The sequence below is a fragment of the Populus euphratica genome, unplaced genomic scaffold (assembly GCF_000495115.2).
Source record: "Populus euphratica unplaced genomic scaffold, PopEup_1.0 scaffold6.1, whole genome shotgun sequence".
Classification (NCBI taxonomy): domain Eukaryota; kingdom Viridiplantae; phylum Streptophyta; class Magnoliopsida; order Malpighiales; family Salicaceae; genus Populus; species Populus euphratica.
This window is the reverse complement of record NW_011499849.1, coordinates 4419196-4445591: the sequence shown is the minus strand read 5'-3', so window position 1 is coordinate 4445591 and position 26396 is coordinate 4419196. Positions and strand designations below refer to the sequence as shown.

At 31.9% G+C, this 26396-nt stretch overlaps 4 protein-coding genes across 5 annotated transcripts; 1 reads left to right on the top strand and 3 right to left on the bottom strand.

Annotated features, from left to right (window-relative positions):
* Positions 1-284: 284 nt before the first annotated feature.
* Positions 285-4095, bottom strand: LOC105120798 (transketolase, chloroplastic). Its single transcript, XM_011019179.1, has 7 exons — positions 3518-4095; positions 3080-3170; positions 2869-2974; positions 2482-2764; positions 2114-2262; positions 1874-2027; positions 285-1587 (listed from the first exon to the last, which is right to left on the bottom strand). Exons 1-7 carry the CDS (start codon positions 4010-4012, stop codon positions 628-630), a joined length of 2238 nt encoding a protein of 745 aa, XP_011017481.1. The 5' UTR covers positions 4013-4095; the 3' UTR covers positions 285-627.
* Positions 4096-13509: 9414 nt separating this feature from the next.
* LOC105120796 (arginase 1, mitochondrial) lies at positions 13510-16141 on the bottom strand. Its single transcript, XM_011019177.1, has 7 exons — positions 15876-16141; positions 15650-15792; positions 15423-15582; positions 15087-15220; positions 14682-14891; positions 14222-14332; positions 13510-14110 (listed from the first exon to the last, which is right to left on the bottom strand). Exons 2-7 carry the CDS (start codon positions 15788-15790, stop codon positions 13850-13852), a joined length of 1017 nt encoding a protein of 338 aa, XP_011017479.1. The 5' UTR covers positions 15791-15792; positions 15876-16141; the 3' UTR covers positions 13510-13849.
* Positions 16142-19724: 3583 nt separating this feature from the next.
* On the top strand, positions 19725-23100 carry LOC105120797 (nitroreductase family protein). Its single transcript, XM_011019178.1, has 3 exons — positions 19725-21422; positions 21997-22186; positions 22570-23100. Exons 1-3 carry the CDS (start codon positions 19845-19847, stop codon positions 22695-22697), a joined length of 1896 nt encoding a protein of 631 aa, XP_011017480.1. The 5' UTR covers positions 19725-19844; the 3' UTR covers positions 22698-23100.
* Positions 23101-23766: 666 nt separating this feature from the next.
* On the bottom strand, positions 23767-25803 carry LOC105120795 (YCF20-like protein (DUF565)). Of its 2 annotated transcripts, none has more exons than XM_011019175.1 (3): positions 25599-25803; positions 25180-25387; positions 23767-24679 (listed from the first exon to the last, which is right to left on the bottom strand). In XM_011019175.1, the coding sequence occupies exons 2-3, from the start codon at positions 25347-25349 to the stop codon at positions 24205-24207; spliced, it is 645 nt and encodes a 214-aa protein (XP_011017477.1). In that variant the 5' UTR covers positions 25350-25387; positions 25599-25803; the 3' UTR covers positions 23767-24204. The 2 variants fall into 2 exon arrangements, with proteins under 2 accessions (XP_011017477.1, XP_011017478.1); XM_011019176.1 differs by having other exon boundaries at positions 23767-24676.
* Between the last annotated feature and the right edge of the window lie 593 nt (positions 25804-26396).

Here is a 26396-nt window from a genome sequence, read left to right as displayed (position 1 = left end):
TCTCACTAGCCAATCACAGAAGCATCTCCCTGCTTTGGGTAATTTAATCAATGCCAAGCGTTTTTATCCTTGTTCTTGGGGGGGTGGGGTTGGGGGGGTCGTGGAAAACCACCTTTCCAATTTCAACAACCCGTCATTTTTATTTAATTGGCTGTTCGTGATGCTATTATTTGGGGGTTGGTAGGGGAAACGGTTAAAGAAACAAATTACCTGAGAGTCAGCAGTATGATCCTCTTCGAACTCACAACAGAAAAGCAAAAGAGAAAGAGAAAGAGATCTTAGAATTAAAGCAAAGTATCTTTCTTCTTCTTAATAACATGAAGGAGAAATAATAATAATTCATCTTCAACTCATTACACGTTACCAAAGAACACTACAAAACTCCAGAGAGATGTGATGCAACACAGTTACTAATTCAAAGATATCATAAACCCAACTCTCTCTTTGATCCAGCTTGCTCAACTCACCACTTATAAGCAAAAGAAGAAGAATTTATCTGAGTCTTTTATTGAAACAAAAGAGGCCAAGTAATGAAACAGGTCTCCCGGAATGGCCTCTCCATTCTATTCTCTGACCCAAACCACAGATGTGCATTTAACAAGATGTTGTGATTGAATATTGATCCCCCTAGCTGACTTCTTTGGCAGCTGCGATAACAGCCTCTGTAGTAAGACCGAACTCCTTGTATATTTTACCTGCTGGTGCACTTGCTCCAAACCGGTCAATTCCAATAGCCTTTCCTTTGTCTCCAACAATCTTCTCCCATCCAAATGTTGATCCAGCTTCGATGCTAACCCTAGCTTCTACAGCTGCTGGCAAAACACTTTCCTTGTAGGCATCTGATTGCTCATCAAAAAGCTCCCATGAAACAAAGGAAACAACTCTTACAGCCTTGCCTTCCTTTCTAAGTTCCTCGGCAGCTTTAGCAGCAATTTCCAGCTCTGAACCAGTACCAATCAAGATAACATCAGGCTTATTACTAGAGGAGTTATCTGAAATGATGTAGCCACCCTTTTCAACTCCCTCAATGGAGGTTCCAGGAAGTTGGGGTAGCTTTTGCCTGGAGAGGGCTAGGATAGAGGGTCTCTTTCTGTTGAGGACAGCAACCTTGTATGCGCCAGCAGTTTCATTTCCATCAGCTGGGCGGAGCATCAAAATGTTGGGCATTGCACGGAAGCTTGCCAAGTGCTCAATTGGTTGATGGGTTGGTCCATCCTCTCCAAGACCAATGGAATCGTGAGTCATGACATATATGACTCCAGCCTCACACAAAGCAGAAATCCTTATAGCAGCTCTCATGTAATCTGTGAAAACAAAGAAAGTAGCACAGTAGGGGATCATGCCAGGGCAGTGAAGTGCAATGCCATTGCAGATGGCTCCCATTCCATGCTCTCTGACACCAAACCTGACATTGCGTTCCTCAGGGGTGTCCTTCTGGAAGTCCCCAAACATTTTTAACAAGGTCATGTTGGAAGAGGCAAGATCTGCGCTGCCACCAAGAAGACCAGGGAGCACTTTTGCAAGTGCATTTAGGTTTTGCTGAGATAGATTTCTGGTGGCATCTGCTGGGCTCTCCGGAGTATATGTCTGCAACATTGCAATTTTTCAAAAAGATAGGATGAAAACCACCTTTACTCCAAATGAAAAATCTATAGACTCGTAATTTTGCATGCAAAATCCACACCCTGCCAATAATGAGTTTATCATAGAGGGGCGGGTGGTGTTTATTAAGTCCACAAAATTGCAGGACATGATGCCCAGAATCCATAATTTACGGCAGCATGAAAAGGCTCATGTTAAAAGATGCAAATACAGAATCAACAAAGAGGTCCTCCCGCAAAGACTGGTAGAAAACAAAATTGAATTTACTCACAGGAAGTGCTTTCTCCCAACCAGCAGGCAGTTCACCATTGGCAATAGACTTCAACTCTGCAGCTTCTTCACTGTACTTTTTCTCATACTCGGCAAACTTGGCATTCCATTCGGCTTCAAAAGCTGCACCAGCTGGGGTGTGGCGGCTCCAGTGCCTAAGAAAAACCCAGACTGTTTATGAATATCAAATCAACTAAAGTAGTGCGATAAACAAGTAGAAACATAATCTTGCTTCACTCACTGCTTAACATCCTCTGGAACATGGAAAGGCTCATATGGCCATCCAAGGTTCTGCCTGGTAGCATCAACTTCCTTGGCACCCAATGCGCTCCCATGTACACTGTAAGAGTTTGCTTTGTTTGGAGATCCATAACCAATGGTTGTAGTCACCTTCAAAGAAAGGAAAACGCACAGCAAGTTTAGAGCATACCATCCAATTAATGTGTATTTTATAAAAAACTGCAACTTCAACGTTGTCTCCAGTGTACCCCTACATTGATTTATCAGTGCCTAATCAGAAGACTCCCCGTATGATTTCATCATCCTAACAAATATTTTGCCAGCTCATCTTCAAAACACACCACGTCTATCAGAGATGAAATATCTAACCTTGATCAAAGTGGGTTTGTCCTTCACAGCCTTAGCCTCCTTAATGGCAGCACGAATCTCATCATATCCAGTATTTCCATTCTTCACCCAGATAACATGCCACCCAAGACCCTCAAAACGTTTGTCAACATCCTCAGTGAATGCGATCTCAGTGTCACCATCAATAGAGATATGGTTGTCATCATAGAAAGCAATCAGCTTTCCAAGTCCCCAGTGTGCGGCCAATGAACAAGCCTCGTTTGAAATACCCTCCATTTGACAACCATCTCCCAATATAACATATCTACACGTGACAAATGAAAAGACGTAGCCACAGAAGACAAGGCTCAATAAGTTTGTATAGAAGAACAATTAACCAAATACAAAAGACTGAGACAGTTATCATACGTGTAGTGGTCAACAATCTCATTGTCTGGTTTGTTGTAGCGAGCAGCCAAGTGCTTCTCTGCAAGTGCCAAACCAACAGCATTGGCAATACCTTGTCCAAGAGGACCTGCAGAAGAAAATAGGAAGTTTAAGTTTCGAATTCAGATAAGCACGTAAAAACATGCAGATAATAGATAAAACTGGTCAAAAAAAGTAGAAACTTTAATCTGACCAGTTGTGACTTCAACACCAGGAGTCTCAAAGTTCTCAGGATGTCCAGGTGTCCTGCTTCCCCACTGTCGGAAACTCTTCAAGTCTTCTTCCTGTTTATTCAACCAAATCAGAATGCTCGGTTAACTTCAACAATACCAATAATCAAACGTCCAAATAAACAATAACAGCGGTACACTTTAGCTCCATTTGCATGATTCAAGCTTGATCTTCTACATGCAATAACATATTTATAATTAATAAACTTGAAAACCGCTCAATAGCATCAAAATAATAACATGTTGGGTCTTCTTTAATAATCTTTTTGGTTCCTTGATCAAGGAATTCCAGATCCGTCTCAGAAAAACACACAACAACAAAACAAAACAAAAAAACCTTAAGAAACTCAAAGTTTCTATAAAAAAATATTTTAAGCAACAAGAAGAAAGAAATCACCAACCTTGACACTATCATATCCAGCAAGGTGAAGCAGAGCATATTGCAACATACAGCCATGGCCAGCAGACAAAACAAACCGGTCACGATTGAACCAATATGGGTTCTTCGGATTGTACCTCATGACCTCATCGTACAAAATATGACCCATCGGAGCACACCCCATAGGCAAACCAGGGTGACCTGAATTAGCCTTTTCAACAGCATCAATAGCGAGAAATCTAATCGTATTAACCGACTTCTCCACCAATGAAGCCTCTGTTGTCGCATCCAGTGTCTCCACTGCCGCCGCCCTTACTTGTCGGGAAGACAAGCTGCGGCGGCGGCGGCTAGTGGTTGTTGTGGCTCGTGTGGCTGTACAGGTGGTGGATTTGAGGCCGGAGAAAGCAGGAAGGGAGACAAGAGAGAGACGGCTGTCACGGAGGTGGTCAATGGCATTGTGAGAGACGGCTCTAGCCAAAAGGGCTTGAGAGAGAGTTAGAGAAGAAGTGGAAGCCATTCCTGAATTCTGAAACTCTCTCGGTCTCTCTCTCTGGTTTTTGTTGGGTCTGTCGTCGATATTACAGAGATAGTAAAATTTATTTGAGAATGAAAGAGGCAAGGGACTGCAACTCTTATTTGACACAAATTATATTTTAGTTCCTAATGTTTGGGTACAACTATAGCATAATAACTGATTTTTGAAACTTTTTAATTTAGCCCTTTGACTCGAATTAGCCATTCTCTTATTAAAATATCTTAATTTTCTCTCCAAGCCAAGAATTTAGAATTATCAAAGGATGAGATTGGATTGATTTTTGTTTATTTTAATAAGAACCCAACATTTGTATAGCTGGAAGAACAGTCAGCAAGAATTAATGACTAAGCTATATGTTTTTAAACATGAAGGATTAATTTATAACTATATAAAAAACTCAAGGACTTGAAAATAATCAATATTTTTACTTATCTTTGAACTTCTCGCAAGGTACAAAGAGACAACAAGTTTCGTTGATCTTTTAAGTTTTAACGTAAACTTTGGAAGAGGCTGTGATCTAGACCGATGAGTATGGGTAGGAAATGGGAAACTATCTGCCTTCCATTTTCTCCTCTTTTCTTGACCATTGGATTCACAAGGACGTGGAAAGAGAGAAAATCGACGCCATTGACTATGGATAGGAGTTTGGAAAATGCTCTACCTTTCGTTTTTTTTTTTCAGAATAAAAAATATTTTAGAAAATAATAATTTTTTTTCTTATTTGAGGTGGATTGTGGGTACTTGGATTGGTTTTGTATAATGTATATAATCGTATTAAAATTATTTTTTAAAACCAACTATGAATTTTAGAATTAAGAGATTCATGAAAATACTATTTGTCATATTAAATGGACGTTTTTAACTTGAAAATTAAGATATTCATAGATTTTTATTTATTAAATTCGTAATGTGCATGGATGAAAATGGGGTGTTGTTGGGTTTGTATTTTCCTACTCTTTTGTTAATGACTAGTTTCGTTTAAAAGTTATATATATACATATGCATATACATATACATACATATATACATATATACATATATATATATATATATATATAAACGCACTTAGATTTAGTTTGTTTGGAACCCAAAGCCAACATGACGAAGAAGCTATTTTTTTTAATTCTGTGAACATAATTATTTTTATTATAATATTTATATAATTGTTAAGATTTACAATGATTTGTTTAGATTATAAATTTTAATGTTAGTTGAATTTTATTGATTTACAAATTTTAATAAGAAATTATTTTCTTATAATAATTTTAGGTTTAGAAATAAGATAAATAAGGATGTTTTTAAAATATTAGTTGGTGTTTTTTTTTGTGTGTGTAACCCTGCATGATTTCTTTTCTCGAATTTCATTTAATTGTTTTTGTGTTTGCATATTTTTATTATAATTTAATTGAATAAAAAAATAATTTAAAAAAATAATGTTACCTAACATAATCTAATACATGACTTGTGCTTTGAGATAAAAAAATTTGCATATTTCTCTTATTTTTTAAATTTAATTTTTAGTTAGTATTAATATATTTTTCCTTGATTTATTTAATTAAATATATGTATTATCTTTTTAATTTTTAATTAATATTTTTTATATTAAAAAACATTTATGTATATACTTTTTAATATTAAGAAAAATATTTATACTCGCCACCAACAAACTAGTTTCGTTTAATTGAAGGACTCTGCTTACTGCTTCCAGCAAATTAAAATTATGTTGGCTTTTGGACAATGGCTTGATTTGTGGGGTAAGAGGAATTAACGAGCAACCACAAAATTAACAATAGGAAGTTCGGCGAGAGAAACACGATTTAATTATAGCGGTTAAATTAAATAATTTTCATGGCAACTAAATTCAATCGGTTAACAAGGAAATGCAACAATTTGGAATTCTTGTATTCTCTTCCATGCTATGTGCCCTTTTCCAAGGTAATTACTTCAAGGAAAGTAGCTTGTATTATAAATGTTGTTGTACATGTAACAATTTATATGTATTTATAAATAGTTTACAAAAAATATTTAATTATTTATAGGCTTATATGTACAACACTTTATATGCATTTATACATTTCATATTATTACATTGAAAAAAATATCATTTTAATATTTAAAAAACTTAAAAATATAACAAATGAACAATTATGTGAATAATTATTTGAAAGTACAATTATGATTATTTTTTAAAATATTTTTTATGTTAAAATATATTAAAATAATATTTTTTATGTTTTAAAAATAAATTTTAAAATCAATACACCAAAATATTTAAAATGTATAAAAAATAATTTTTAATAATAAATAAATAAATAGTTTTTCGAGGAACTTCCCAAACGGTGCATGAGTTCGTGTTAAGTTTTATTTTGCAGCGGGGGGTAGTTGGCAATAAAAAGTTGAGATGGTTCGGTGGATAGCATCAAGATTAGCAAAGGAAATTACCACGTGTTGAAATTTGGTTCAAAATCCGCCATGATTTTTTGTTACTATTTAAGCAGATCCACAATTTAAGCAGAGCCACATGCTTATCAACGCGGGACAAATTGGGTCTGTTTGTTTATGCGGCTTTAATAATAATAATAAAAAAAATGATTTATTGTTTATAAGTTTCACGTGATTTTTATGTTTAAAATGCAGATAATAATAAAAAAAAATTACTTTCAATACACTGTATAGGTTAACTGTACTAGAACAATATAATTAACATCAATAATATACATTTGATACACTTTTCATTTAAAAAACAATGAACAATGTAATTTACAATTCATCACGAGTAAATTATACTGTTTACAGATTTTTTAAATGTATTAATTTTTTAAAAAAATTAGTTTACACTGAAATTATATTTCACATTGTGATATGAACAATGTTTTTTTTAAAAAAAACTAATATAAAATGAATTAAATTCACTAATATTAATTTTATACCTGATAATATTTTATCTAGTTTTATTATACGTTTAAAAAATTATAAAAACTATAGTTTTTATGAGATAAATTTATACGTAATAAAATTATAAACAGTTTAATGAAATAATAAAAAATATTTTATATAAGTATTATTTATTTTATGGTGTAATAGGAGTAATTAATTTTACAATATTTAAATTTAAAATCGTCAATATTAATATATATTTTTTAAAATTATTTTTATAATCTTAATTTCCAAATTATTCTTAACCAAGTACGATAAACTATTTTTTTTTTTACCTTAATTTCAACCACAATTTTAACTAAATATCTATTTTTTCAAATGAATCTCAACAAAAAATATATTTTATAAAATAATTTTTTTCAAATCACAACCATAACAGTTACCACAATATTAAACATAGAAAAACTTATAATTTACTGCATGTTAACATTAATTAACAAAAGTGATTCTACATCACCTTACAAGGTAATGGTAATTTTTTTATTAAATTTATGATTTGATTTTATTTTTAATTATTGTATCCTGCCTTATAAAATACTATTTTTTTAATCTAATTATTTAATGTTTATTTTTTTAATTACTAAACTTTATGATTTGTTTTAATTTGTATTTCAAGGTTATCTAAGCCTTATGATTACAAGTTTGACGAATTAACTTGGTTTATTTGAATTCCTTTTTCTTTTTTTTTTAGTTGATATTTAAAAATAAAATCATCATTAAACATTTTATTAACTGAAAATTAGATTTCATAATTTCTTTTGATTTACTTTCTATGAAATTATCTCAATTATACAACTCGAGACACGAGCATGGCTTATTGCCCCAAGTTGATTCATGTTATTTTTTATTTTTATTTTTTTCCTTTCAATTTCTTTATTTAACATTGATTTGACTGGGGAATATGCTTTCAATGTGTTTTTTAATTTTTTTCTATAACATTAAGTTATTTTTCAATTGGAAATTAGACTTGTTTTTCAATTATTATTGTTTTTATATTTTTAACTTATTTCTTCATGTTTATTTTTCTGATTCGTTTTTTATGAGATTATAATGGTCTCATGATTAATATCATGGATTTGACAGGTTAACCCAAATTAACTCTTGTCACTTTTTTTTTTGTCATTTTTATATTATTTTTTAATTAATTTTTTATTTTATTTTTCAACATTGAGTTCATTGAAAATTAAGTTTTAAAATTTATTTTAATTTGATTTTTGTAGGTTTATCCTGGTCTTATTACTACAAATGCAGTTTTGACATGTTAAGTTTGAATTAATTTAATATATTATCATTTTAATATTAAAAAAAAATATCGACCTGAATTTTTTTAAATCAAATTGTATTTTTTATTGTTTGTACGAGTGGTTTTGGATCTGCTAAGTGAATCGAATCATAATTGATATAATTTTTTATACTAGATACAATAATAATGATACTTAAATATTTTTTTATTATTTTTTTTTCGATCTACGTCGTACATATCACATTCCAATAATCTAGCAACACTTCTAATTCAGATGCTCACCAACCCCTTCTAGTTCACATGCTCACCAACCACATCATATATTAAATTCATCCTATTTCTAGGAGCTAATGTTCAAAGTTCAAAATGATAATTGCATCTTTATTTTTTAGTTCATGCTTTTCCGATTCAACCTTGGACACGACTAAACTGCATAATAACATGAAGTGTGAACAGACACAGAATCTTTAATCTGGTAAACAGGTTTCCACATCAAATAAAAAACCCTAGTTTAAGCTTTCCTTTCAACCTCGGAGACAACTAAACTGCAGTAGAACATGAAGTGAGCTAACGCAAAATCTTTAATTTGGTAGGCAGGTTGTAGCTGTAAATAGTGGTAAATAGTGTGAGCTCACTTTGTTAATCATTCTTCTAGTCTAGTCACGTCAAGATAGCGAACGAAAGCCTCCACCGTGAGACATCCCTCCGTGTGAGTTTTCATGTCGTTCCACTAGTGAGCATAAAAGGTAAAAATGTAAATGAAGCAAAGGTTGCTTGCAGGAACAACCTAAAGTCATTAAATATACTGAAAATCCAAATAAATATGAAGTTGAGGTGAAATGAAAGCACAATATGAAGTTAATGAATAGGTGGAGATTAAGTAACTGTTTCGCAATGTGTTTTAAAAATATTTTTAAAAAAATTTAAATTTTTTGTTTTACCTTGTATTTTAAATATTTTCAAATCATTTTAATATACTAATTTTAAAAATAATTTTTAAAGAATAAAAAATATTATTAGCATATTTTTTAAAATAAAAAAACTTTAAAAAATAAGACCAGTTGACATAAAGACAGTTAAAATGGAATAGACTAACTATAATATTATATTTAATGTTATATTTGAGGTATTCATTTATATGCATTTATACATTTCATATTATTACATGTTTTTTAAAAAAAGATTTGTCATTTCAATATTTGGAAAACCTAAAAGCATCAACAAAGTAGCAATCATGTAAGACATAAAGAGTTCGTGTAGAGTGTTAATTTGCAGCCGGGGGTTGGTGGCAACAAAAGGTTGAGATGGTTCGGTGGATGACATCAAGATTAGCAAGTAAATTACTTTGTGTTGAAATTTGGTTCAAGATATGGAAGCCCACCATTATTTTTATTACTATTCAAGCAGATCCACATGCTTACCAGTGCGGTACAACTTACAATTTACTGCATATTAACATTAATTAACGAAAAGTGATTGTGCATCACCTTACAAAGTAATGGTAAATTTTTTTATTTAATATTTGATTTTTTTATTAAATTTTATAATTTTTTTTAACTATGCGCAGTTCATAAAACACTATTCTTTCAATATTACTTTGTTTTTTTAATTTTTTTTATTTCAATTTAATTATTTAATATTTTATTTTAATTATTTAACCTCATAATTTATTTTAATTTATTTTTTAAGATTATTTAAGCCTTATGATCCGGGTTATGAGTTTGACGAGTTAAACTAATTTGCTCAAGTTTTTTTCTTTCTTTTCTTAGTTGATAATTTTTTTAGAAAAATCATCATTGAACATTTTATTGACTAGAAATTAGATTTATAATTTGTTTTGGTTTATTTTTTATAAGGTTATTCTAATCTTATGACCCAAGATATGAATATGAAGTGTTAATCCAGGTTAACTCATTTTCTTTTTAGTTGATTTTTTTAATTTTTTTTTAACACTAGTTTGATTAAGAATTGTGCTTTTAACGTGTCTTTAAATTTTTTTTGTTTACATTGAATTAATTTTCAAACAAAAATTAGACTTGTTTTTCAATTATTCCTTTTCAAATTTTTAATTTCTTTCTCCATGTTTGTTATTTTGATTCATTATTTATAAGGTTATCATCGTCCTGTGATTAAATGTTACTGGTTTAATAGATCAATCCAAGTTGACTCGAGTTATTTTTTTTATATATTTTTAGATCAGTTTTTTTAATTTCATCATTCAATGTTGATTTTATTAAAAATTAGACTATAAAATCATTCAACCGTTGGTTTTGGTATTAGAGTTTGAGATTTGACCAGTTAAATTTGAGTCAATTTAATATGTTATCATTTTAATATTAAAAAAATATTGACTTGAATTAAAAAAATTATTTTTTATTGTTTATACGAGTTGTTTTTTGATCTGCCAAGTTAACTAAATCAACTCTCATTTACTATAATTTTTTTATTCTAAATAAAACAGTAACAATATTTAAATTTGTTTCATTTGAAAAATTTAAATCCATCTAGCAACATAATACATATCAATAATCTAGTAACACTTCTAATTAATGTGCTCACCAATAACTGCAAGTTCACATCCTCACCAACCACGTCATATATTAAATTCATCCTATTTCTAGGAGCTAAGATTCAAAGTTCAAAATGATAACTGCATCTTTATTTTTTAGTTTATGTTTTTCTAATCCAACCTTGGACACAACTAAACTGCATAATAGCATGAAGTGTGAACAGACACAGAATCTTTAATCTGTTTCATTAAATAAAAAACCTTAGTTTAAGCTTTCCTCTCAACCTCGGAGACAGCTAAACTGCATAAGAACATTTGAAGTATGTTTAGAAGTGTGGTTGTTGTTACTTTTTAAATAGTTTTTTATATCAAAATATATATTAATAATTTTTTTTTTATTTTTTAAAAATTATTTTTGATATCAGAACATCAAAATAATTTGAAAACACTAAAAATATATTAATTTAAAATTAATAAAAAAATAAAAAAATTCAAATTTTTTCAAAAGAACTTTTGCGTGCGCTGCCACAAAATCTTTAATTTGGTAAGCAGGTTATAGGGCGTGTTTTGTATTTCGGTTGCTGTTATGGTTATAATTTTAAAAAAGTTATTTTATAAAAAATATTTTTAATTTGAATTGATTGGAAAAAATATATATTTGATTAAAATTATGGTTAATATTAGGGTTGAATAAAAAGTAGTTTAATGTGTTTGGTTAAAAAATGCTTTTTAAATTAAGGTTATAAAATAATTAATATATATATATATATATATTAATGTTAATAATTTTTAATTTAAATAATATAGATTTAACTATTGTTATTACATTATGAAATAAATAATATTGATATCAAATATTTTTTATTATTCCATTAAACTATGTGTAATGTCATTATATACGAAATTTATCCAACAATTAAATACTAGTTTTTCGAGTAAAATTTAATTTTTTTTAAAAAATTACAATTTCATTACATTTAAAAGTCATTCAACAAAAACTACAGTTTTCATGATTTTTTAAGTGTATAATAACATTAGATAAAATATTAGTAGGAATAAAATTAAGGTTATAATACGAATAAATTTAATTTATCTTAAACTAATTTTTTAAAAAATAAAAAATAATATTTTTCATGATTAACTGCATTAGTTTTTTAAAAAAATACTAAATTTTTCTGATTGATTTAAAAAAAGAAGAAGTTAAACAGTGGACAGTGGAGCATCACTCCACTGTTGCCACGCTCCACTATTCCTTAAAAATAGCCATAAGAAGCTGCAAAATGCTGCTACTCCAATTCTGCTGCTGAGTGGCAAAAATTAATGGATCCTAATAGCATCATAGTTGTAAATAGTTATAGAAGTAGCTTGCTAGATTAATCTGCTCACTTTGTTAATCATTCTTCTAGTCTAGTCACGTCAAAATAGCAAAAATAAATATCAACAAAAGCCTCCACCTGAGACATTCCTCCTCCAGGTCAGTTTCATGTCGTCCCACTTGTGAGAATAAAAGGTAAAAATGCAAATGAAGCAAAAGAGCCACAATTATCATCATGCTTGGAGAAACAATCTAAAGTCATTAAACATACTGAAAAACCAAATAAATAGAAGTTGAGATGAAATTCAAAGGACAATATGAAGTTAATGAATAGAATGAGATTAAATCAACTAGTTAAAAGTAAGAATAAATTGTTGGAATTAACCAGGAAACTGACATTGAAATGAAAGAGAACAACAACAAAAATTAGTCGTAGAAAAAGCTGATCTAGAGGATGGAAAGAAATCTACTGAATAAACTAAATTGGTTGAAATGTCAATAAAGAAAGTTCAAGTTGTGAATAAGTAATTATAATGTTGTATTTGAGGTATCTATTCTTTTCGCAAATAGAGAGGACAAGCATGGAACATCATCTTTATTATTCTTGATATAATTATTTTTTTAATTATTAAAATTTTCTAGATTTTGAAAAATTTCTAACAAATTCAAAGCATGAATTAATAAAAACATGCACAATTTTTTATATTATCTTTATATAATCGTATAATCCTGCTAAATTTTTTCTAGATCGTTCAAAAGTACCAGTATTAGGGGCAGCTCGCATAAGTACGCTAGTAATAATGACGAAGAGAAAAGTCAATTACATATTTTGTGGCAGACTCCAAAACATGTGCTCGTGGGAATGTCCGAAGCATTCGTGTACGGAGCACACATGGGATTTTTCGCATACAAACGCCAGACGCCTTGATAAGCTCTGGCACTGGTTTGTCCATGATTTCTTCAGCAATTGTAGCTACATCTGCAGATTGATTTTGACAGCGGTGACGCTAATTACATCTAAGAATGGGAAGCCAGGTTGGGTTGCTCCTAATTTAAATCACGGTCATTTAGACAGATTTTTTTTTTTCCTGCTGCTCTGATTTCACTTGACCTGGGACTATGTGTCGTCCTACAAGTTCATATCCCCAGAGAAGCGAGATGGTGAGGTAAGCCACATGAAGGTTATACATTGAATAGAAGAACTGTTGAAGCTTGGTCTCAGATAGTTCTTGCTCTCAGATCTTATATTTCACCGAAATGCCTTGAGAATCTTGCCTTGTGTCAGCATTAAATGCCCGTCACAGCTGAACTGCGTTGGAAAGAACACTGGCTGCAGCTCTCAAACCTGCCTTAAATGGTTCTATAATTCAAAGACGTGTGATTGCAATACTGAACCAACAATAACATACGCGAGAGTATGAGATAACTCAAGTAGTAAATTCCTAGCACCAAGATTTCGTGGTAAAACACAACAACGCTCATCCAACCATCAACATCTGAAATTCACTGAGTGATAAAATGCAAAATTCAAATATCTTGAATGCAAGAAGATATTAATCTTGTTTTAATTTTAAGCAGGAGACGAGATACAACAACATGCCTATTGTGGAATACAAAATAATTATTACCACAAGATAACTTGGGTGGCTAGAGTGAGATATCTGACTTGAAGGTTGGTGTTCGATAATTCTTCCAGCGATGCCTACGAACAGAAAAGTGAAAAAATGTGTATGTTGGAAGGCCATTTGCTCAAACTTTACGGTTGACCACCAAGGACTTAGTAACATTAGAATGTCTTGATCAGGAACTGTAACATCATTTTGAGATTTTTGCAGTCAGTTCCCTCACCAGCTTAGCAGCAACCATTGCAGTCATTCCATCAACAGTGTCACGTTGTGGATTGAATTCAACCACATCTGCCGCAACAACATCAGCTTGAAGGTTGTGAAGAATGTCGAGAACATTACGGAAAGAAAGACCACCTGGCTCAATATGTGATACGCCAGGGGCAAAGGCAGGATCAAGGCAGTCCACATCTATCGAGATATACACACCCTTTACACCTTCCCCTAGTTTCTGTCCAGGAACAGGCCATAAACAAAAATGTGTTAAAATCCCTAAACCAACTTATACAAGTGTATGCTGTGTGCATGCGTGTGTGTCTGTGAGGAGAAGAGAGAGAGAGACCAGATTTTCCAATAGCTGCCGATCCCTTGAGAAGGTTCGCATTTCATATTGCTCTACTCCAAAACGTTTACCTTGCTCACGCCCTTCTTTTGTTATTGATCTGATACCCACCTAGAAGCCAACATTCAAGCTGATCAACATAACATTTCAGAAATTACAAGCTATCTTCACACCTCAAAATCTTGGGTGCAGACAATAGATGCAGTCATTACTTTAAAACAATGAGCTGAAAAGCATATGGTTTCCCTCAACTTAAGATAACCAGAAGATTTTGTAATACAATCACTCAAGGGATATCACCAATCTACACCTTTTGGATAGGATTTTTATACATATCATAATCTGTTCTAACTTCTTAACATAAATTAGATGACAAACGAAAGTTAATGTCATGGAGCAAAAAATATACTAAATTAACCATCAGAGATACAGAAAAGTATATTGAAAGATGAAAACATACTTGCAACAGCCGCCGAGCATAACCACCCTCCATAATTCGGGCAAACGAGGATGCATGAGAATACTTATTTCCTTCAAAGCAATGATAGATGTCAGGATGGGCATCTAGATGAAGAATATCTACAGGACCTCCAAGCTTCTCAGAGACAGCTCTAACCACAGGAAAAGATATGGAGTGGTCACCACCTAAGACTAACGGACGCAATGGATCCTGTAGATAGCAGACATTTTCTTAGCCTCCAATATTTAAAGAACTTAAAACTCTTAGCAAGAAAAAAAATCATGCAGAATCTCTTTTCAGATTCGCTGAAACTACAATTTACGTCAAATTAAATGCAGAAAAAAATTTCAGAACAACCGATGAACTGCAAAATTAGAAGGAAAAAAAAAAAAACACAGCAATCACCTCTTCCATCACGAGCTTGACTGATTCACTAATAACATTCATCAGTCTATCATCGTCCACACCACAATCTCGAATTTCTTGAACCGGAACATCACCAACATCTGTTAGCACTCGTGGATCATTTAATTCTTTACCTGCAAGCAGCCAAGCATCATACATGAGCACGTGCAAGCACTAATTTACATCATCGTTGATCCAGGCACCAAAGCATACGAAATAGGAGCCTTCAAAAGCTATAACTATCGGTAATTAGTTCGTTAAAATCAAATTAACAAACAAAAATAGTCTAAACTAATAATAATAATAATAATAACAAATATTCTCGCTAGGCACCACCTTCTTCCGTGCTCGAATTCGTGCTGCCACACCAAATCGCTTCCCTGATACGCGGAGGAGCAAACGCCGGTCCTTGAAGAAACGATGAATTGTGTCCCAAAGGAACTCCAAGAAGCGTTGAGGATGCTTTAACACCTCCTAATGCGCGCAAAAGCTCTCCCTGCAAAAACAAATTAATAAGAAAATGATAATAATTGGCAATTTAAATGCGATTAAGATGAATATACCTTAAGCTTAGCACGCTCGCGAATAAGCGTGAGAGAAGCATCGATAACGCGATTTTGGCCTTTTTCTAGCAATTCGGGAGGGATATTTGCAGTTTTTAGTTTTTGCAAGTAATGAACCCCTCTCTTCCCTATAATTGACATATCTGCAACAAATAATGATAATCATGATTAGACTTCAAAGATTAATAAACAGAAAAGGAAAGAAAACGTAGAGGTTTTTGGTTACCTTGTAGAGAGAAAGAGAGAGTGAGGGATTAGATGAACAGCAGACGGAGGGAGGGAACAGCAATTAGCGATTGAACGGTGAAAGGGGATTGGCGCTCGCATAGAGAGGAGTGGCCGTTTTAGAGGAAGGGAAGAAAGCTGTGCTGGATTTTGGATAATGATGATTTGATTAATTAATGGCTGTGTCTGAGAAGGGGCATTTTGGTTTGCTCAAGTGACGCGCCCTCTCGTCTTTTCCAACTACAAGGAAAATTTAAAAAGTGTTTATGACACGCCCTGTGCTACAGTTGAAAAGACGCTCTTGTCCTTGAGCATGTGCGTGCGTGCTTGCTGTCCTGAAACGATAGGAAATAAAATCAGAGATTAACATATACTTGTGTTTGTTAAAAGTATATTATATTTGGGTTTTATTTGATTGATGATGAATAATATAAAAAATATCTTTTTAACTGCTGATATATGTATTATTATCAAATTATATAAATTATTTTATAAAATTAGAACACCACAGTGAATAAATTTATTCTCAGTGTTTTCCAGGTATCAAAAACTATTTGATAAAAATAAAAATTGTACTGTTTAAAAAAATTAATAACTCAAAATTTATTATTTTATTGCTTATTTTCTTTGATATTTCCAAAGATTAGAAATTAATTTTCAACTGATTTTTTATTATATAACTAAACATATTAATAGATTTTACTTGAAAAATACCTGACAAGGTTTAAAATGGAAAAAAAATATCAATAGATATTAATTGAAAAATATTTATCAAGGTTAAATGTCTATAATATTATACTTATAAATTTTATATTATATGTATAGTTATAATTTATAAAATAATATATATGATATAATTATTGTTTTTACTATTATACTTTTCTGTACCTCATTTATTTTTACTATAAGTGGTCAAATAGTTATGTTTTGTATATATCAAATAAACTTTAAAAAATAAATAATAATGAGTGATTTTTCAACTTATTTTTTATGATATGATCAAATACTATAAAGTATTTTTTAATATATTTTTCATGACATTTTTAAACATGAAAAAATAAATTCACTTTTTAAAAATTCACTTTCCAAAATAAATGCTTTTTAACAAATAAACAAGTTATTAGTCTATAAAAAAAAATCAATGTGTCAAAAGGTTGAAGATCACAATATCTAATTTGGATTCTTAGATTTTCTTATGAAATTGATTATTAGGGTGTGAATTTTAAAGAATTTTATTATAATAATTTTTTTGTTTGATGAATTCATTTAACAATATGATGTATTTTTTTTCTAAATAAAATACACTTATAAGCACGAGTAGGTTAAACCTATCATAGCTATCAAGTAAAATAATATTCATCACTCGATATGTATCTATTAATTATCTTGATAAAAATTTAAAATTTAATGTATCAATAAAAAGATTCGTTACAAACTTAGAATAATGGTTAAAAAAATTAAAAATAAGGGTGTTTTAGTCAGAAGAAAAAACAAATATCTCACATTCCCCACCCTAGGGGACGTGGATTTCCAATCTTGTTATTTGATTTGTTTTTTATAGTTGCAGTTTTGGGTGTTTATATTTGAGTTATAAACTTTTTTTTTTATTATATCTAAGTTTATATAAATTTAGAAAGAAAATAAAAAGTTATTAGAGAAAAAAAACTTTATATTAATCAGATTTTAACCATATATATTTAAAAAAAAATTAATATAGATATCCAGACTAGTTTATGATACCTTAACTAATTTTATAAATCATGAAGTTATTTATAATAAAAATATTAATTATAATTTCAATAAACTTGTTTAAAAGTTGACTATAAAAAAAATATTAATTATGATTTCAACGAGCTTGATTAAGAGATAAGAGTTTGATGCAAATAATTTTAATTTTTAATCTAGAAGTTTTTATATTCCATGTAAAAATTATAAAATCAAACATTAAAATATTTCAAAATTTTGATTTACCTTTTGCAATATAATTATTTCCTTTTTAATCTATTTTTTCTAACTCATATAAGATTTTATAGTAGTGTTAACAATTATTATTACATGAATAATTATATATGAACTTAAAAAATATTTTTTTTTAAAAGAAAATTTGCTCATGAATATTCAATAAAAATATTTTTTTTTTATTTTTAATTCTTCGTACAATGTAATCGAATTAATTATTCTCTCACTTTCTCCATGCATTCGCTTAAAAATTATTGAGTGGTGTATTTTTTTAATTAAAACTTACCTTTTGAGTTATGATATATTTTTACTCTTTTAGAAATGCTTTTAATTTATAAAATTGTTGAGAAAAAAATGATAAACAAAGAAAGAGAATTTTGATGAAAGAATTACATTTTTTTCTCTTTTTTTAAAATCATTTAAAATTTTTACAAATACTTATTTAATTGTCTACAGTTTTTATAAGAAAACACGTTATTACTAAAAAAACCATAAAATAAATTTTATTATGTGTTTACCTGACAAACCTTAAACCACAATTTAGAATTTTAAATCCTTGTCTTTTTTAAAATATGTATTTTAATTGTTATAAAATTAAATAAAAAAATTTTAAAAATTTATTTCTCTTGATATATTTAAACATTATAAAATATTTTACAACTCATTTTTTTTTATAAAACTACTAAATACTAAAAAAAATTTTATTTTTATTAAATTTATTTTCTTAAAAATCACTTTAAAAAATATTATTTTTCAGAAAATAAACAGAATAATTACTAAAGAATCACCAATGTAATTCTAATATGGTGATCTGGGTTGGAGCTCTTCCTGTGTCTTCTTTTGATCGATGAAAATGATCCATCCACATTCCACGCAAAAAGGGGAAACAAATTACAGCGCAACGAAGGACATGCTTTTCTGATATGAAGGGTAGATACGTCAATTGAAGTGAAAAAAGGAGCGCTCCTATCAAAAGGAAGGTGGAGCGAAAACAATTTTCCGAGGGAGACAGGGTGATGACGGCAGCCGTCCAGGGGGGTGATATTGCCGAGTCACAAGGCAAAACCACGACCGAGCTAGCAATCACAAAATGTGGAAGTTGGCGTCACCTTTTTTCGCGACTAGAAATTATTGCGCCCCGGAGTGGCTCACGCATCCCTATGTTTTGCCTAAAAGCAGATAAATTATACCTTTAGAAAGTAAAATAAAAGATATAAATTAACTCAATATTAAAATAATTTTTGATAAAATAATATATTTTCAGATATATAATTGTAAGCCGTGATTTTTAATTAATTTCACAATTCAAGAATACAATATCTATTTAAATGTCATGATTATAAAATTTATTATTTAAATAAATATCATGTTTAAACCACTTTGTATCAATCACCTATTTTAGTAATGAATATAGAAAAAAAGCAATTTTGAAGATGTGATTTAACTTTTTAAGTTTTATATTTACTTTTTAGAAATTATAAATTTAAATCTCATAATATATTTACAAAGTTATTAACTTTGAGATTCATAAAATCAATCAAAATATATGCAAATTAACTTAAACACTTATATCAATAAAAAAATAAAAATAGAGATGATCAATAAAAATTATAAAAAATCTAATATTTAATTGTGCTATGGGAGATTCATTTTCCAATTGTAAAAGCCTACTAAAAATATTTAATTTGAAAACCTATAAAAAAATTAAACTCAATAATAAATTGTAAAAGTTAAATTTAATAAAAGCCCCATTTGAAAAAACAAAACAAGCTAATTTACAGTTTTTGTTAGCTTTTAATGCCAAAAAACTGATTTGGACCAAACCAAATTGGTTCGGTTTAAACCGGTTTTTAGTTTGATTGGTCATATTCTTTTTGGGCCAAACCATCTTCCCTCTCCAAAATCCATGGAAAAACAACAGATTCTACTAGAAGAATTAAGAAAGCAGCGTAACTTAAAACCTCTTCTGTTCCATTAAAAATCCTACCTCAAAAGACATCGAAAGTATATCATGCCATCACTACACCTGCGTTCAAGGTTTTCTTCTCCATCGTCTCCTCTCATAAATCTCACCACCACGAAAAGACCAATCTCCACCACCGCAATCACCATGTCCCTCTCATCTTCACCATCACCATCAATATCAAACAACCCCAAAGAACACAAAGACTCTGAAAACCTAATAGCCCAAGTCTTAAAATACCACAACCAAACCAAACACTTCTTTACTAACTATGCTAGAGGCCCTCATGGTCTTGACTGGGTTAACCAACCTAACCCTTTTAGACGTTACGTTTCTTCTCCACTTCTCTCCCTCCTTCACTTCCCCGTTGAAAATAATCAAGATTCGACCTCTGTTTCTGCTCCTTTGTATCATTCTCTTTTCAATTCACTTCCATCTCCAAAACCCATTTCTAAATCCTCAATTTCTCAGTTGTTTTATGATTCTTTAGCCTTGTCTGCTTGGAAAACAACTGGCTTTTCTACCTGGTCTCTCAGGGTTAATCCCAGTAGTGGCAACTTGCATCCCACAGAGGCTTATATTATTAGCCCGGCGGTTGATTCTGTTTGTGATTCTGCTTTTGTAGCACATTATGCACCAAAAGAGCATTCTTTGGAACTTAGAGCGAAAATTCCAGATACTTTCTTGCCTAGTTTTTTTCCGAGTAATGCTTTTTTGATAGGGGTTTCGTCCATTTTTTGGCGGGAGGCGTGGAAATATGGAGAGAGGGCGTTTAGGTATTGCAATCATGATGTGGGTCATGCTATTGCTGCTATTTCATTGGCTGCAGCTGAGCTTGGTTGGGATGTGAAGTTGCTTGATGGGTTAGGGTCCAAAGAGTTAGAGAGGCTAATGGGGCTTGGAATTTATCAGGGGTTTCGAATCCCTGATAAGCCAATTAAAGGTAAGTTTCCTGAGATTGAATTTGAGCATCCAGATTGTGTGCTTGTTGTCTTTCCTAATGGTGTCAATGACTTTAATGTGAATTACAAGGAATTGAGCTTGGCGATGATGGAATTTGGGAATTTAGAGTGGATAGGGAATCCGAATTCGCTTAGCAAAGAGCATGTTTGTTGGGATGTAATTTATACAACTGCAGAAGCTGTTAAAAAGCCCTTAAAGATAGATGATAGGTTTTTAGTTGATAAATTTCAGAGCAGCGGGGTTTGTAGTGAAGGGTCTTATAAGGGTTTTAGCGCTAGGGAAATTATTAGGAAGAGGAGGAGTGCGGTAGATATGGATGGAGTTACTAAAATTGAGAGAGATACATTTTATCAGATTATGTTGCATTGTCTTCCTTCTGGTTGTGGAAGTGGAGAGAAGCAGAAGAGGCAATTGGCATTGCCATTTCGGGCACTTTCATGGGATGCGGAGGTGCATGCAGTTTTGTTTGTGCATAGAGTGGTTGGGTTGCCTAAAGGGTTGTATTTCTTGTTGAGGAATGAAGATCACTTGGATGAGCTTAAGAAATCCACAAGGGCTGAGTTTAAGTGGGAGAAACCAGAGGGATGTCCTGTTGACTTGCCATTGTATGAACTTGCTAGGGGTGATTGCCAGCAGATTGCTAAACAGCTCTCATGCCATCAGGTGTGCCATTACTAACCTTTTCCATTGCAATTTCACAATATTATCAGTAGATTGCTAGGCAAGCATGTGATTATGAAACTGAAATTGGTGCTCAACAAATAATCCTAGATTATGAATATGAATTTGGAAAGGACAACAGATTTAAATGAGGCATCATCTTTTTGTGGATCAATAAAAGCACCTTGTTGTGTTTGAATGAATAAAAAAGTCAATCACCTTGCATTTTTCACTTATCAAAAGAGAAAAGGTGTTTTTAACACAATTTACACATCTTTGAAATCAACTAATAGCTTCCCTAAACAGTTAAGAAATTATTGTTGCAAGTTCCAACCATCAAAACTACTGTAAAAAACTTGAATTATCATCTATTCAAAGGACTTCAGTAATTTGTCTCCAGTATCACCAGCAAACAAATATGTATTTCAATAACCTGAGAACAATTCTGATGTTTCAGTCACTTCTGTGTATTGATTTTCTCAATTTGAAGCTGAAATACCAAAATCTGATGTGAGTGGCCCGAAACAATCCAATTCTTGCTAAATTGAAGCTGAAATACCAAATTCCTTTCATGCAGGACATTGCTAGTGATGGCTGCTTCAGCCTTGGTATGGTGGCTCATTTTGAACCTACTTTGCACAGCAAGGGTGCATGGATGTATCCTAGATTGTTTTGGGAGACTGGAGTTCTTGGCCAGGTTTTGTACCTTGAAGCGCATGCAGTTGGCATTTCTGCTACTGGGATTGGTTGTTTCTTTGATGATCCTGGTATGTTTCTCCTTTTCACCTTGGTCTCCAGTTCTCTGGCACCATATGTATTATCCTGGCGCTCAGTTGAAATGTTGTTAATTGTGAATGGCTTTCATATCAAGAATTTCTTCAAAAAGAAGCTCATTTGGATTGTACTGCGTGACAGCAGTCTTTAGTTAGGAGAGAAGATCACTGCAGAGTAGCCTGTTCTCAAGTCTGTTAGTTAGGTTCTAGGAAGTACCTCGCTGCAATCAGGATATTCTAGATCAAAGATTGTTAAAACCATAATATAATTTGAGTAATTCTCCTCTGTGTTGTGTTCATGAACCCCGTTGTAGCATTCTTGCATTTTATGTCCTGAGATTGTAAGCTTGAAACTTTTCCTGTTGTTACTGTTGCAGTGCATGAAATTCTTGGATTAAGGGGATCAAACTTTCAGAGTCTGTATCACTTCACTGTTGGAGGCCCTGTCTTGGACAAGCGGATAATGAATCTGCCAGCTTATCCTGGCCCGAGCACTGATGCATGATTGCAATATGTTTGCCGCAACACTCGGGGCTTCTGTCAGCTGCCTTTTGTCACCACAAGTACATACAGAATAGCTTTTGAAGAGTTACAACTTCATACGAGAATATAATTTGTATTCTTAGGTTTATACAAGTCCCCTGCGTGACATTAACTTCATAATTTCTTCCTCTCTGCTTTTTTTTTTTTCCGGGTTAGGCTGTCTGGGGCGGGGGAGGGGAGCTAGAGACAGGCCGAGAGTGTTCTCATTGTTCTTTCGTTGGCTGGATCAAGGTTTGTTTTATATGTTGTGAAGTGCGACTCAGACTTCAATAATGAGTTACATGATAGATATCTTTGATCGTGCCATAAACTGTATTCCATGTGTAAATAGATAGAAGTGATTGGATTGGAAGGGAAGTTGAATAGAATTGTTCCGGATAAATATTACCACGGGACTGGTATTTTTCACACAGAAGGGGAAATATAACGGGATACAGAACACGAATCAATGAAACACCAGGCAAATCACAGCTCTGCCCTCTGCATGTATTTCATGCATGATATAGATGTTTTACTAAGAGACAAAGCATGGGCTCGAATCATTTTGCATAAACAATTCATCCAGCACCAATGAAACGTATGAAGAGGCGGGTGGACCAGGGCCTGGCGACAGGTAGCAATCTGGGCGTGCAGCATCGATATGCGAGTTTCCATTTGTCCTTTTTGAGCTACCATCTCAACCAGGATTCCATGGTTGGGTTAGAGAAGAAAACAATATTGGTACAATGCGATTCCGTGGTTGGGTTAGAGAAGAAAACAATATTGGTACAATGGGACTGCCACTTTTGCATCTTAAATATTCTCCTTTAGAGTTGATTCACCAAAGCATTTGAGAATTACCTGCACTGATCAATTCTTATAAACTAAACTACAGTGAATTACAGCGTTCCGTCAAATGGAAAATCTTCATGTCATAGCTATCCTGGTGTGAAATAAGTACCCTTCCTTTCAGTTGCTTAGCCACAGGCATGAACACAACTCTATTTTAAACTATAGCCCATTTCAAGTGGGGAAGCCTTGCTATCCAGAAATCCTGAAATTAAATTAGATCCAATTGTATCCTCCATACTTATATAGCAACTTCCACAACAGAAAGAGATAAGAGTCAGATGCAAGGCACTGAACGAATAAAAAATCTATATGCCATAATATAAATCTATGTATCTACAGAAGCCATATGTTAATGGCGTACAATCAATCAAAACTATATGAGGATCGCATGGCTTAAGGTAAATTGCTGAACACCATCTTCAGGCAATCAACTCATCATGCTTACTATTGATTGAACTTGGAAGGCAGACAAGGGATCCCATAAGGAAGGTACGCCACAACCCAAGCGCTGCTGACCCTGCAGAGCTTTCCACTTGCGAAGCGCATGTGTGCAATCAAGTCCTGACTTGTATGTACAGTCATCTCATAATGCTTAGGTGCAAACTATATTGACCAATAGAATCTGAAATGGACAACTTTCACAAAAACAGAGAGAAGATATCCATTTCAAAATCGAACAAGTTACTGAAGCTCATAATCTTGTCAATTTCATATTTAAATGAATCCAAGAACAGACCAAGAGTAAGACCAGCTTTCCAGTAATTAAACACGCTGATAATGCTCCGAATACTTTTGACCAACGGAAAAGAAGCCCTGTACATGAGGGCTCCAATCCCCTCCACAACCACCACCGCCAAGGCAGCAGATAAGATGTCCCAATCACCTGTCTGGCCAATAACCGTAGCAAAGGCAGTTGCACAATAAAATCCCACCAAGAAAAAGAGTAATTTCATGGGAAGATTTTTCCTTATCTCCCGGATTCTAACACCCAGCCTGGTCTGGAAAGCTTGAATTGCCCTAACTAATCGTGTTCCACCACCACCACCACTGCTCGAGGAAGAAGGATCCAATCCACTACCATCTATGCTGCTCTTAATCTGCCAAGCTCTCCTGCTTAACGATTCAAAGAGAAGCTCTTAATGACATCAAGAGACAAATGTGAACAATATGACCCTGATTAATTTCACCACCTTAAACACACCTCATAACACCAAAACCTAATGTGAACATTACTTGTTGTTGCAAAGAAACTACAGCAGCTTTCCTAACAATTGTGCAATTCACATGAAACTATGAGTTAGCAACAAGTAATTTGTTAGAAATTGAGGATACTTCTTTGATTGCCCACACAAGTAAAATCAATCATAGGCGTCTCAATTACTCTAAGGATCCTATCAATAAATACACTGCTCAGAGAAATCTACCAAAACCTAGACATGAACAAAGTGATCGTCTAGTCTAAATATGGCATTCAACTTTCGATTCCACTCGAAGCACTTTTTCTCTATAAACTCATTAAACCATAAATAAGAGACTCATTTTTAAGCACCTTAGCCGAGCAGCACAAACAACATTAATAATTAACTCCAAAAACAATTGTGTTGGATGCTTACCGAAAATTCTTGGCCAAATAGGGTTCAGCAACATGGACAAAAGAACACTGAGAATATAATTTCCGGCCAGAAGCACACGCAGTTCTATGAAATCCTACTGTTTTCAAACACTTTGTAGTCGAAAGCTTAGATTTTATCGGATTATTAGGCAACGTCATAGTAGTTGCCATTACCGCAAAAATAAATGGTGGAACCCAACAGTGTAAACCTGCCAAAAAAAAACATCCCATCATAGGATTGCTGAGTAAGTCTGGTTCAGTACAAATCGAACGAGTCATCTACCAACCCAAAATTAACTCATTTGCAATACAGCACAGTCATTATAATTTTCTGAAATGCCTAATTAGATTGCTCAATTAAGCAAGTAAATAAGGAGACAAACAAGTAATTGATTTGAAAGCGAAAAGAAAGAAACTTACGGCGGAAGAGAATTTGACAATGGTGGGCAAGAGGTGGAAGATTGTGGTACGGTACCGTTCTTTCTCTTAATCTTTCCTCTCCTGTGGAATTTAATAGTTTTTGGAGCTGAACTCCATAAGAGTCAAGATAGAAAAATAATTATATCCATTTTTTGCCATCTGCTTTTGATTTGGAAGGCACTGGTTCCTTCTTTTAAAATTGGAGTTTTTTATGCATTTTAATATAATAACTACAAATATATATAAGAATTATAACGACTTAAATTCCTGAAAGAGTTATATTTTTTATTTATATATTTTTTTTATCTCGGTCAAATCATTTTTTAATTAACAATATATTTATTGATATTTGAATAAAAAACTTAAAACAATTAAAATAAATATTGATAAAAATTCAAATGATTTAAATTTAAAAGAAAAAAAAACATATATTTCTTCATCCGTAACTTTTTATTTGTTATTTGTTAGTTTTTTTCCTACTTTGATGAGAAAAAGATTCAAATAAAAACTTTTAATGATTTGTAAAGCAATTTTCAACTACGATTGATTGAAAAGATTAGACAATAATTAATTCAGGAAAAAAATATAAGGAACCATAAATAATAAATAATAAATAATAAATAATAAATATATTCATATGTAACTTTCTTAAAAGAAATTGTTCGTATAGTTTCATACATAATAATTCAAAGTAATTTGCAAATATTATCGTAAAAAACTATAATTTTATTTAAAAACCATGAGTATAGTTGAATGATTTTTTCAAATATTGTTCGTATTGTTATTATTTTTATAAAT

Excerpts from the sequence above, each read along its gene's own strand:
- LOC105120798 (XM_011019179.1), bottom strand. The coding sequence starts at position 4,012 with ATGGCTTCCACTTCTTCTCTAACTCTCTCTCAAGCCCTTTTGGCTAGA. Across the intron at positions 3,171-3,517 it reads CTGGATATGATAGTGTCAAG|GAAGAAGACTTGAAGAGTTT; the intron begins GTTGGTGATTTC and ends TTGAATAAACAG. Across the intron at positions 2,028-2,113 it reads GTTCCAGAGGATGTTAAGCA|GCACTGGAGCCGCCACACCC; the intron begins GTGAGTGAAGCA and ends GGTTTTTCTTAG.
- LOC105120796 (XM_011019177.1), bottom strand. The coding sequence starts at position 15,790 with ATGTCAATTATAGGGAAGAGAGGGGTTCATTACTTGCAAAAACTAAAA. Across the intron at positions 15,221-15,422 it reads GAATTCGAGCACGGAAGAAG|GTAAAGAATTAAATGATCCA; the intron begins GTGGTGCCTAGC and ends GGCTGCTTGCAG. Across the intron at positions 14,333-14,681 it reads ATGCTCGGCGGCTGTTGCAA|GTGGGTATCAGATCAATAAC; the intron begins GTATGTTTTCAT and ends GTTGGCTTCTAG.
- LOC105120797 (XM_011019178.1), top strand. The coding sequence starts at position 19,845 with ATGCCATCACTACACCTGCGTTCAAGGTTTTCTTCTCCATCGTCTCCT. Across the intron at positions 21,423-21,996 it reads AACAGCTCTCATGCCATCAG|GACATTGCTAGTGATGGCTG; the intron begins GTGTGCCATTAC and ends CCTTTCATGCAG. Across the intron at positions 22,187-22,569 it reads TTGTTTCTTTGATGATCCTG|TGCATGAAATTCTTGGATTA; the intron begins GTATGTTTCTCC and ends TTACTGTTGCAG.
- LOC105120795 (XM_011019175.1), bottom strand. The coding sequence starts at position 25,349 with ATGGCAACTACTATGACGTTGCCTAATAATCCGATAAAATCTAAGCTT. Across the intron at positions 24,680-25,179 it reads TATTTGGCCAAGAATTTTCG|CAGGAGAGCTTGGCAGATTA; the intron begins GTAAGCATCCAA and ends TGAATCGTTAAG.